Source organism: Branchiostoma belcheri, unplaced genomic scaffold, assembly GCF_001625305.1.
Source record: "Branchiostoma belcheri isolate BF01 breed outbred unplaced genomic scaffold, Haploidv18h27 scaffold105, whole genome shotgun sequence".
NCBI classification, from domain to species: domain Eukaryota; kingdom Metazoa; phylum Chordata; class Leptocardii; order Amphioxiformes; family Branchiostomatidae; genus Branchiostoma; species Branchiostoma belcheri.
In genome coordinates this window covers 99,057-110,508 of record NW_017802436.1, presented here as the reverse complement: position 1 = coordinate 110,508, position 11,452 = coordinate 99,057, and the positions used below count along the sequence as shown (strand labels likewise).

General features: G+C 43.0%; 1 protein-coding gene across 1 annotated transcript in view; it reads left to right on the top strand.

Moving 5' to 3' along the window:
- Nucleotides 1-10,961, top strand: part of LOC109477699 (small subunit processome component 20 homolog) — an 11,829-nt gene extending 868 nt beyond the window's left edge. Inside the window, exons 3-18 of the mRNA XM_019779048.1 lie at nt 345-648; nt 1,051-1,190; nt 1,620-1,776; nt 2,022-2,455; nt 2,823-3,087; nt 3,813-3,983; nt 4,668-4,799; nt 5,123-5,233; nt 5,744-5,893; nt 6,294-6,479; nt 7,065-7,341; nt 7,995-8,200; nt 8,456-8,908; nt 9,096-9,222; nt 10,000-10,145; nt 10,799-10,961. Coding sequence (XP_019634607.1) covers nt 345-648; nt 1,051-1,190; nt 1,620-1,776; nt 2,022-2,455; nt 2,823-3,087; nt 3,813-3,983; nt 4,668-4,799; nt 5,123-5,233; nt 5,744-5,893; nt 6,294-6,479; nt 7,065-7,341; nt 7,995-8,200; nt 8,456-8,908; nt 9,096-9,222; nt 10,000-10,145; nt 10,799-10,942 — 3,403 coding nt within the window. The 3' untranslated portion in view covers nt 10,943-10,961. The remainder of the gene's footprint in view (nt 1-344; nt 649-1,050; nt 1,191-1,619; nt 1,777-2,021; nt 2,456-2,822; nt 3,088-3,812; nt 3,984-4,667; nt 4,800-5,122; nt 5,234-5,743; nt 5,894-6,293; nt 6,480-7,064; nt 7,342-7,994; nt 8,201-8,455; nt 8,909-9,095; nt 9,223-9,999; nt 10,146-10,798) is intronic.
- The last annotated feature ends 491 nt before the right edge of the window (nt 10,962-11,452 follow it).

The following is an 11,452-nucleotide window of genomic DNA, read 5'->3' as shown; positions in this document are numbered from 1 at the left end:
ATACACCACTGTGTGTGGACATCATCCTTATAATAGTATATGATTATGCAAGACGGCAAATACATGTATAGGATGAATTATCAAAAAATAGGAATTCACTGGGTGTCCTGTTTTTGCAGTTATATCATACAATTTGTAGAATAGTTTTTTTTCAATTTTTCAATGTTTTTTGCTATTTCTCTTAGTAGAAACAAGATTTGCTTATTGGTTGGCATGGTATAAATAAAAGCCGGGAAATAGAATTTGTCTGGCCCATTTTTTTACATCTCCATTTATCTTCATTCATTCATTCATTCATTCATTCATTCATTCATTCATTCTTTCTCTCATTCCTTCCTTCCCAGGTTGATTGTCGCTGTCCTGGATGCCTTCCACTTCGACTTGTCCGTCCTGGATGCAAAATCAGAAAACTCTCCGCAAGAAAACGAAGACATCTTACAAGAGGAGGAGGAAGAAAAACCTGAAGAGGAAGAACCAGAGGAAGAAGTAGAGGAGACTATGGAAGAGGAAGAGATGGAAGAGGAAGAAGAGGATGATGCAGTTGCTATAGAAACCGGGGAGGACAAACAGAAGGCAGAAGCAGAGATGATATTCCAGACTCTGACCGACGTGGTCCTGCCCAAACTGCACAGGGGGCTCACTCAGAAGGTGATGAAATAAAGCTTCTTTCACAAATGATTTCCAGCTGTTATCAAACTAGTAGATGACTGTCACTTTAAGTTGGACAGAATGTGCTAAGAATGTAAACCATTTTCATCACCTAGCCAGAACAAAAAGACTTCAGAACTCTTTCCTACATCAGTCCATCAGACTCTACAATCAGACTGTATAATCAGAATTATGGTACTTGTTATGTCTGGGATGTACAGTTCATATTAGAATTTTATAGAAGTATGTATGTATGTGATTATTTATTGTAAATATTATCAATGTCATTCAAGCAACATTATATGATAACGATATGTATGTCTGCAATGTCTATATGATAATAAGGAAAGAAAGAACTATCAACATTGACCTCTGACCCTGTTGCCATGGTGATGTCTGCAGGTGAAGAGCGAGGAGGCCCATAAGAAGGCCCGTCTCCATGCCGACAGCGAAGAGGAGCTTCTGCGTGTTCCCGTTGCCCTGGCAACGGTCAAGCTGCTGCAGAAACTTCCGGGAAAGGTTCTGCGGAACAACCTGCAGGGGTGAGCCATTATGTATACATGGGTGGGTGTAGGTTATGGGGGTGTTTCATGATGTATGCAAGGGGGGGTCAAAAACTTCAGGGAAAGGTTTTCAGGAACAGCCTGCAGGGGTGAGCCATTATGTATGCATGAGGGGGTGCAGGTTTTAGGGGTGTTTCATAATGTACATTGTATGTAAGGGGGATCAAACACCTGCATGAACATCAGGGAAAAGTTCTTAGGAATAGCCTGAAGGAGTCAGTATGTAAAAAAAAATTTGTTGACCTCATTGTTACTGAAGGTGTACACGAACCTTGCTGAAAGTTTGTTTGTGTTTCAGAGTGCTGCTGAATGTTTGTTTATTTGTGTTTTAGAGCGTTGCTGAAGGTTTTTTTATTTGTTTGTGTTTTAGAGTGTTGCTGAAGGTGTGTTTGTTTGTTTATGTTTCAGAGTGCTGTTGAAGGTGTGCAGCCTGCTGAAGAGTCGTTCGGAAGACATCCGTGAGACGAGTCGCTCCACGCTGGTGAAGATCCTGACGTCTCTCGGGCCGGCCTTCTTCCCACAGATTCTGCGGGACCTGCGACACTGCCTCACTAAGGGCTACCAGGTGCAGTAAAAATTCCTTCTTTCCTGTTACGGGAATTAGGGAAAATTCTGGGGACTACAAGGGGGAAAAGGAAATGTTAAAGACACTTCAAAACATACTCCAGTTCAATATAAGAAAGCTTCCAAAGTTTAAAATAAAGAAAGCAAATACTAATACAACTGTACAAACAGGTTAAATGTTTAATGCTAATTATTCTATTATAATAGTAATCACAAAGTAAATGATCGATCCTGATGACTTTACAGGTGCATGTGCTGACGTACACCACACATGCACTGCTGAAAAGTATGGAGGACAGGCTAGAACCAGGTGGCCTGGACCGGTGCATTGACTCACTGGTGGAGGTGTTGAATGAGGAGTTGTTTGGAAAGCTTGCAGAGGAGAAAGAGGTGGAAGGAATCACCTCCAAACTGAAGGAAGCAAAGAGCAGCAAGAGCTCGGACTCCTACGAGACGCTGGCCAAGTTTGTCAGCAAGACGTCTCTGGCCAGGCTGGTGCTGCCACTCAAGGAGGTTCTTGAGTCAACCCAGAGTCTTAAGACATCTCGTAAGGTGCAGGACGTTCTGTCTAAGATCGTGAGCGGTTTGATGAGGAACCCTGCACTCAGCCCTGATGTCCTCCTCATTTTCTCCCACGGGCTGGTCACAGAGAGTCTTCCTCTCATCACAGGTCAAGTCAAGTAAGGCAGCAATAATCAATTATCAGGAGTTACTGTAAAGAAATGAAAACTTGAAATGGTATGGCCATGTGTCATGGTCATCAGGAGTAGCCAAGTCATAAAAAATGCAAGGATGGTATCAGAGAATGAGGCCAATTTGATAAGTTTGGCTTTTCTTCCTTTTACATGTATATGTAAGTCTTAACTATATTAACTATGTTCCTCCTCACTATGTACTAGATATTAAATGGCTAGAATAATGGCTTTGAAAAATCGGGTTTCCAAACCCTAAAAACTGCACTAGATGCTTTTTAGGCTTACACGATGTTTATGATCTTTAAGTTTGTCTTACATATTAACTATGTTCCTCCTACCCCCCACACCCTAGGGCTAAGCTGTCGGCCGCCCCACCCCCAGACCCCCGACTGCGTCCGGAGAGCTGCCTTATCCTGCCCCCCACCCCCCACAGGCCGGGCTCCAAAACCCACGTCAGCACCAAAACCAACAAGCACGTCCTGGTGGAGTTTGGGCTTCAGCTCCTACACCACTGCATGAAGCGAGGCCACCTATCGGCCGGTGAGGTACTGCACCTGCAGATGCTGGACCCATTTGTTGGCCAGCTGTACGACTGCCTCAAGTCCAAACACGTCAAGGTACGTAAGGAGTTACGCTATCTACTGCATAATGTTTATAATCTTGAAATTACTTAACCCTTGTCCTGCTGGACTTTTTTTTTTTTACACATTTTCAAGTAATATGGAGTCTTAATCAGGTCAAAGACCCTTGAATTTTTTTGCCCCGCGGCGGCGTAGTTACTTCTGCATTCGTTGAGTTTTGATGTGGTTTGATGCGTTGCACGAGAAACACCCCCAAATCATACATACACAGGGCACTATATGGTACTGTATGTGCAACATATATATGGGTCCCACAGGACAAGGGTTTTAAAATTTGTTCCTCCTCAGAAGTTTTAGTTTTTAGAACTTGCTAGTGATATATGAGTGGAAAAGAATTGTACTTATACATTGATGGAAGTTAAGTTATTCAGTACTGGACAATCAAAGTCTTTTCTCAGTGATGAAATCTGCTAGTACTGAGACTATGATAGTCATCAATTAGCTGAAGCTCTTAATATTCCTCTTATGGACTCTTCTTGGCTGATTTTTACTTTAAATCGGCAATTTCTCTCCCTTTTCTATTGTATTTTTCAAGTAAAAATCAGCCAAAAAGTACTGAATGACTTAATTTCCATCAATGTCAATTATTCTTTTCCAATCACTACCAACTAAAACTTTTGAGGAGGAATAAATTCCTTTTAGTAAAAAGATGTTAGCCAAAGTCATCCTCACCAAACTTACCTCGTTCCCGATGTCCCTAGATCATCACCATGGCGATGAGATGCCTTACCTGGTTCCTGAGGTTCCCCCTCCCGTCGCTCAAACAGAAGGTCGCAAAGGTCGCGGGCGAGATGTTCCTCATCCTGAAGAAATATGGCGGCGCGGGAGGGTCAAAGGGCGAGAACTTTGACCTCGTGGTCACATGTTTCAAGGTAGGCCATTATACATGTACACAGCACGTCAGCAGAATGTACTGCGCCTGCGCAGAACCCCGCATTTTCGCGTTTTTCGTTGGATTTTTGGTCAACGTTGCATCAGAATTTTGTCTGTTGCAGAGGATACCTTTTCCTACACAACATTTGGAAACTACATGTACTGTCGAAATGCTAACCTTATATGAGCGAATACGACCTTATATGAGACATTCTGCGGAAGTGCTATGTACAATACATTACGGGTTTTGTGCAGGTGCAGTACGTTCTGCCGACGTGTTATTATACATGTACAGAAATGTACAATTTAGGTCGGTTGCCCATTCATTTCTATCAAATTGATTCTCAATGGGGCCAAGACTACAAATTAAAACATTAAAATCATCAGGCTAGTATAAGAAAGAAAATTGACAAGTAACACCCAGGGGATGGTGAGACATATTAAGTAACATAGGTAACCAGAAGTATATTATATATATTAAATATATATTTTAACACAAATACATGTGACACATGAAGACATAAAATTGTAAAAGCCACAGGGCATGCACATTACAATGAACCTGTAAATACTGTACATAGCGTCTGTCTTCTCTGTCATGACCAGTGGAAGAGTACAGTGTAGCTCTTCAATGAGCTAAACTGGTTTGAGATCACTATCTTTCTTTCTGTTTTTTCCCCTAGGCCCTGACAGTGCTGGTTAAAGATGTGAAGTACCATAGTATTGACCAGGACCAACTCAGGGTCTTACTACAGTATGCGGAGCAGGATATTATGGACTACACCCGACAGGCGACTGCCTTCTCACTGCTAAAGGTGGGTTTAGGTTTGCTTTACTTCTCAAATGGTTGCTGTTAAGCACGTCAGCAGTATGTACTGCACCTGCACAAAACCTGTAAATGTATTGCGCATAGCACTTTGGGAGAACATCTCATACAACGTATAAGGTTGTATTCGCGCAATGGAAATTGGTGTTGGAAATTTTGAGAAGTTCTGTAATCCATGAGTATCTGACTCATTGTGTTTCATGGCAGTAATAGTAGCTGTTAGTAGTTAGACTAATTTAATTCTAGGACAGTTTGGGCCACCCTGAATGAAGTTATTGGTTTGCTTATTTATTGGTGTTGTTGATTTTCTAGGCGATCCTGTCACGTAAGCTTGTAGTCCCGGAGATGCATGACGTGATGGGCCGCATCGCCGAGCTGTCAATCAAGTCTGAGCTGGACAACGTCAGGGTGCAGTGCAGACAGGTGGGAGGTCAAATAACCTTCTCAAGGTCAAATAGCTCATGGTCAAATAACCTGCACAAGGTCAAATAATTCAAGGTCAAATAACCTGAAAATAGCAAAAGGTTAAATAGCTCAAGGTCAAATAACCTGCACAAGGTCAAATAATTCAAGGTCAGATAATCTGAACATAGTTAGCGCAAGGTTAAATAGGTCAAGGTCAAATAACCTAAAGTGAGCCAGCACAAGGTCAAATTATTCAAGGTCAAATAACCTAAAGTAATAAAATTATTGTTACAAATGTAGTCAGCACAAGGTCAAATAATTCAAGGTCAAATAACCTAAAGTTAGCACAAGGTCAAACACATCTATCTCAAGGATGAACAGTTCAAGGTGAAATAACTGACAAATAACTGAAGGTTGTATGCTTGGAATTTCTTGTAATCTAAGCCTATGGAGGATGAAAATGTGAATAATAAAATTGCAGAATCTTCTGTCATTCATGAGAGAAATTTTTGTGCCCCCACACCTCAGGTGTTTGGTAAGTTCCTGATTGACTACCCGCTGGGGAAGAAGCTGCACCGTCACCTGGAGTTCTACGTGCGCCAGCTGAGCTACGCCGTGGAGGCCGGCCGGGAGTCCGCGCTCGAGATGATCGCTACCGTCTTCTCATCCTTCCCTCAGGTTAGCTTTTCTTCAGACTGCAGAATTATACTTTATAGTAAGAACTCTTTCTCTGACAAGTGTTTCCCTCCTGAATACAACCCACAGGCCTTTAAAACCAGCATGAGAAACCCTCAGAAGACGAGAAACAACTGACAAACCGGATAGTGAGTGAGTGGGTCAGATACAAATTTTGCTCACAGAAAGTTCAAGGAAGCGGTCCACATCCAGTTGGAACGTGCCGGGATGAATCGCAATGAATGAAGGTTGGGAGCTGCCCAAGTCCTACCAGAAGATCCACACATTCAAGTTTCCAACTAGTCTTGTGTTCTCATGAGACTACGTCACTCCGTGATCAAGATGTACTGTAGACATTGAAGAATATTCTGCTAACTGCTCACATCTTTTTCTCGTTCTTTAGACCCTTTTGGAGGAGTATGCAGCCTTCTTCTTCGTCCCGTTGGCCAGCCGTCTCATCAATGACGACTCGGCAAAATGTCGCAAGCTCACCGCCCTGGCCGTCAAGTCCCTGCTGGGCAAAGTGGGAATCCCCACCAGGGACAGCCTCTTCACCATCACCGCTCAGTGGCTTCAGGACGATGGCAAGGTCGGTCTTCTTCTTCTTCTTTCTGTAAGGCGAAGATTTTGTTGCTGTGTCTCACATCAACGTTAGCTATTAGGGTCAGCTGCTGCAACCATTTTAAATTGTACCATTTGAAAGATGATCATAATGGTCTCTTATCATTAATATCTGTGTGTGTGTGTGAGTGTGTGTTTGTGTGTTTGTGTATGTGTGTGTTTGTGTGTGTTTGTGTTTGGGCGTGTGTGTGTGCGTGTTTGTGTGCCTCACAGTGCGTGTGTGTGTGTGCGTTAGTGTGTGTGTGCGTGTGTGTGCGTATGTTTGTGTGTGTGCGTGTGTGTGTGTTTGTGTGTGTGTGTTCATGTGTGTGTGTTCATGTGTGTGTATGAGTGTGTGTTTGTGTGTGTGTGTGTGTGGTAACCTGTACATGTATGTGTGTGTGTTTGTCTGTATTTGCTAAATTTTAATCTCTGATGCCTCATGTTTTTGTTGTGTTTTTCCTGACTTTTGTAGATCCTGCACCAGAGAGCCCAGCTCTGCAGCCTGTGTGTTTGTCTGTCTTTGCCTAAATCTAATCTTTGCCTCGTGTTTTTTTATGTTTTTTCCTCACAGATCCTGCACCAGAGACTTGCAGCCCAACTCTGCAGCCTGTTTGTGGAGGTGGAGAAACTGCAGTTCGAGCGCAGACTGCCAGGGGTCCTCCCTCAGATGTTGGAGGTCGTTGACCCCGACCGGTACGAGTCAATGCCTGCTGAGGAGATGAGCCAACAGCTGAGACAGGAGGACCACCTGCTGTACAGCGCCCTCTCCTGTCTGGTCAAGGTACTGCAGGAGTGCGCCATTGTCGTCAGAGGGGTGGAGCACAGGAGGGACCTTAACGCAGTCTGGGGTGAGTTTCTTTTGGAATAGTTTTGGTAAATACATCGTTTGTGCTGTTCCACTTTTTTTAAAAAGTTGTTCACTTTCGTTTCTCTTCTTCTCAAGCACCTACATTGCTGTACTGCACCCTCACATATACATACATATATAGGCCCTTCTTTGTCTTTTCTGCTTAGCCCCATTGCTGGGATAAATAGCAGGTCCTGCTTAGCATTCATTCATTCATTCATTCATTTGTTATTTTGAAGAGTCCACACAGAAACACTGGTTGCATACCCATGCGTCCAGCTGGCCTGAGCAGTTCTCCCATCTTTCATTCATTTACTTATTCATTCATCCATCCGTCCATCTATCCATCCATCCACCCATCCACCCATCCATCCATCGATTCATCCATTCGCCTAAAAACATTGTTTTTGCTCAGTTTCCTCTTTTTCCGTTCCAAACACTGACCTCTGACCTGGTCAATGACCAGACTGTCTCTCCCCATAGTAACCGGTGTTAGGTTACACCATGTTGCAGTTTTTTAGTCACCATATATATGAATGTGTTTGAGTAAGAATTAACAGAGCAGACCATATGCGAAGGTTAACATTATGCACTTGCTTTGAAAATGTATACCTTTCTAGTATTCATGAAATATTCCTTTGTTTTTCTCCCCAGAATCCGTGCAGAGGCACCTCCTCCATCCCCATGCCTGGGTGCGCCTGGCCTCCGCTCAGCTCTTCGGATGCCTCTTCGCTGCCTGGCAACCAGAGGAGCTCGTTACCATGGAAACAGATGATGAGACAACGCCAAAGAAGAAGAAGAAGAAGACAGTGGAGGAAGATAACGTAGTGGAATATCTGAGGGACAACACCATGCAAAAGGTAACTATGGCAACTGTAGATTTGGGCATGTTTTTTTGCTATGGAAAGAAAGCAACAAAAGTTCAGATATGTACCATTTTCCTTTTTCAACAGAATTTAGTCCAATTTCTTCCAAACTACAGATGATTAGCATTTACCATTATGATAGTTGTTAGGTGCTTTGCTGAAGGTATATTTTGTAGTTTGAATTCTTTTCATAATTTACCATTTGGCTTTTCTGGAAGGAATTTTCTTGATGTCATGTTCCTTGTGCAGCTCCGAGACCTGTCAGCTGACTTCTGTACCCAGCTGCAGTCGTCTTACCTCGACCACGACCTTGCCAACCAGGTCATCAAGAACCTCGTCTTCCTGGCCAAGGTCATCCGGCAGGTCACCCCAGGCACCGCGCAAACCGATGACGTCACTGCACAAACTGATGACGTCACTGACCAAAGTGGTGACATCACCGCACAAACTGATGATGTAGATGAGCCACCAGCAAAATCGAACGGTAGAAAAAGAACTAAAGCTGCAACAGGAGGAAAGAAATACGATAGAACAGGAAATGCTGCCGGGAACACGGGTTTCGATGATGTCAGAGCAACAGGAAGCGATGAAAGCACGACAGTTGATGACAGGAGAGTGACAGTTTCGCTGATGTGGCTGTTGAGAAGGATGAACCGACTTGCCAAGTTTGAAGCAGCTACAGCACCAAAAGAGACCATCAAGGTGGGTCTTGAGTTAGTCAGCACAAGGTCATATAGCTCAAGGTCAAATAGCTCAAGGTCAAATCGTTGAAGAGATTCATTTGTCACGTGAAGATACAGTTATTTAGTAGTTAAACTACACAACACTCAAGCTCTAAAGGAAAACCTTTGACCTTCAATTGACCTTGAACGTTCTTCCTGTCCTGCAGCGATCCTCCGTCATCAAGTTTCTGGCGGCCGTTGCAATGGATCTTGGGACAGTCGGGATTGGTCCGTACCTGACCTTTTTGATGACCCCTGTGCTCCGAGAGGTCAACAATGCAACACCTCAGGCAGGTGAGTCAAATGGAATCATTTAATGTTTACCTTAAAGTTTGCAGAAGGGAAACATATTGTTTTTGATCTTTCTTCTTCTGTTGCATAAAGGGTTGTGCGGTGTAACGGTATATCTTCTTTTTTTCGGTATATAGAGTGTTCCGCTGAAGAATTATTCATTGATATTCCACAGTAAACAAAAAATCAATGTACATTTCTTAGACCACAAGAGTATATATTATTGCACATTATACAGTAATTTAGAATACAGAAACTTTAAGAAGGATTCATGACTTAAAGAAGCATTCATGATCAAACCACACACTGAATAGTCAAGTCTTCTCAGTGTTAAAACTCCTAGGACGTTCTTGTGTTTACTTTAGTGCCCATTGTGAGGCATTTTGCATAGCGTTGTGTTTTTCTCCGTTATGTATGAAATGCTAATTTTTATTTGTCTTATAATTGATTGTACAAATCAGTGTTATTCAGCTTGTTGTATATGCTGCGAGGCTCATTTTCTGAAAAAAACTGTTAAATAAAATAAAAGATTTTAAAAGGCACTACAGCAGGGGGCTAGTCCGCTGGTAGTGCTGTGTGTTTGACCTTCCCACACTCTTTCTCATATGTGCTGAGTGCTAAGTAGAGAAACAAGTGTGTACCATTTTTAAAGTCTTTGGTATGACCCGGCCGGGGTTTGAACTCACGACCTCCCGGTTACAAAGCGAGCACTCTACCAATTGAGCTATTGCACTGGTATGAAACCTCACTGTATTGTCTGAAACTGTCCATTTTCCCCAGATCCAGAACTGAAGAAACTTTCCCAAGACGTCTTGGAGCTGCTGAAGACGCAGGCAGGTGTGCAGCTGTTCTCCCAGGTGTACTCGCAGGTGCAACAAACAGGTGCGGCCAGGAAGGAGGCCAGGAAGAGGAGGCAAGCTGTGGAGGTACGGCATGCAAAACACCCCTCATTTCTCAATAGACCAGTCCAAAATCGGACAATCTGCATGAGGGAAATATGGAAGATACCATATTTGGATGTGGGTGATCATGATAAAATCTTGGGTAGCTGTGGAGTAAGGTCATGCAAAACACCCCTCATTTCTCAATTGACCGGTCCAAAACTGGTCCAAAATCTGAGGGAAATATGGAAGGTACCATGTTTGGATGGGGGTGGGGAGAAGTTTTAGAGAGTAAAATGTGGGTAGCTGTGGAGTAAGGTCATGCAAAACACCCCTTATTTCTCAATAGACCAGTCCAAAATCGGACATCTGAGGGAAATATGGAAGGTACCATGTTTGGATGGGGGTGAGGAGGATGTTTTAGAGAGGAACATGTGGGTAGCTTTGGATGCAAGTCATGCAAAACACCCCTAATTGCTCAAATGTCCACAATCAGAAAATCTGAGAGAAATATGGCAGATACCATGTTTGATGGGGATGACTCGGGTGCTTTTTTAGGTCTGGAGATATATAATGCATGCTTAACACCTGCTATTATAATCAACTTGTTCAAAATTTGCCAATCACAGGTAAATATGGAAGATACCATGTTTAGAAAGGTGTTAACAATTCTCTTGAATCCCACCCTCCCTCTGCAGGCAGTGGCAGATCCCAAGGCTCATGCCAAGAAGAGGATTGCCAAGAACCTGGCCAAGCAGCGAGCCAAGAAACGGAAGATGGAAGAAAAGAGGCCGACAAAGAAGAAGAAGATTCGCCTGGCAGACCTAGCCATTCTGCAATAGGCTTTCTTCAAATGATGTTATCAGTGATGTCATCAGTCACGTCATCAGTGATGTCAGTGACGTCATCAGTGATGTCATCAGTCACGTCATCAGTGATGTCATCAGTCACGTCATCAGTGATGTCATCTGTGTACATCACTATAGGATTTCTATTATTTTGTTTTATCTTGAATCATAGCCCCCCCCCCCTTTTATGTACCAATATTCAATGACCTGAACCAGCCGTCTGTCACCATGGTAACTAGTGTTGGGTTACATCATGTTGCAATTGTATAGTAGGAGGGATTTATACTCCTGTCTGACCATATATACATAACACTGGTCATCTCAATTTAGGAAAGTCACTGGCCATTTGGAATGTCAAGTAAAAATTAATATTTTGCATTCAAGTTTCACATCAGTGCGCAGGTCTTGATGTAAGGAGTATAGTGATATGAAAATTATTGTTCTGCAGTATTCATAACTTTAGATATCATTTATAGAAAATGCAAGCAGACCGACGGGTTTTTC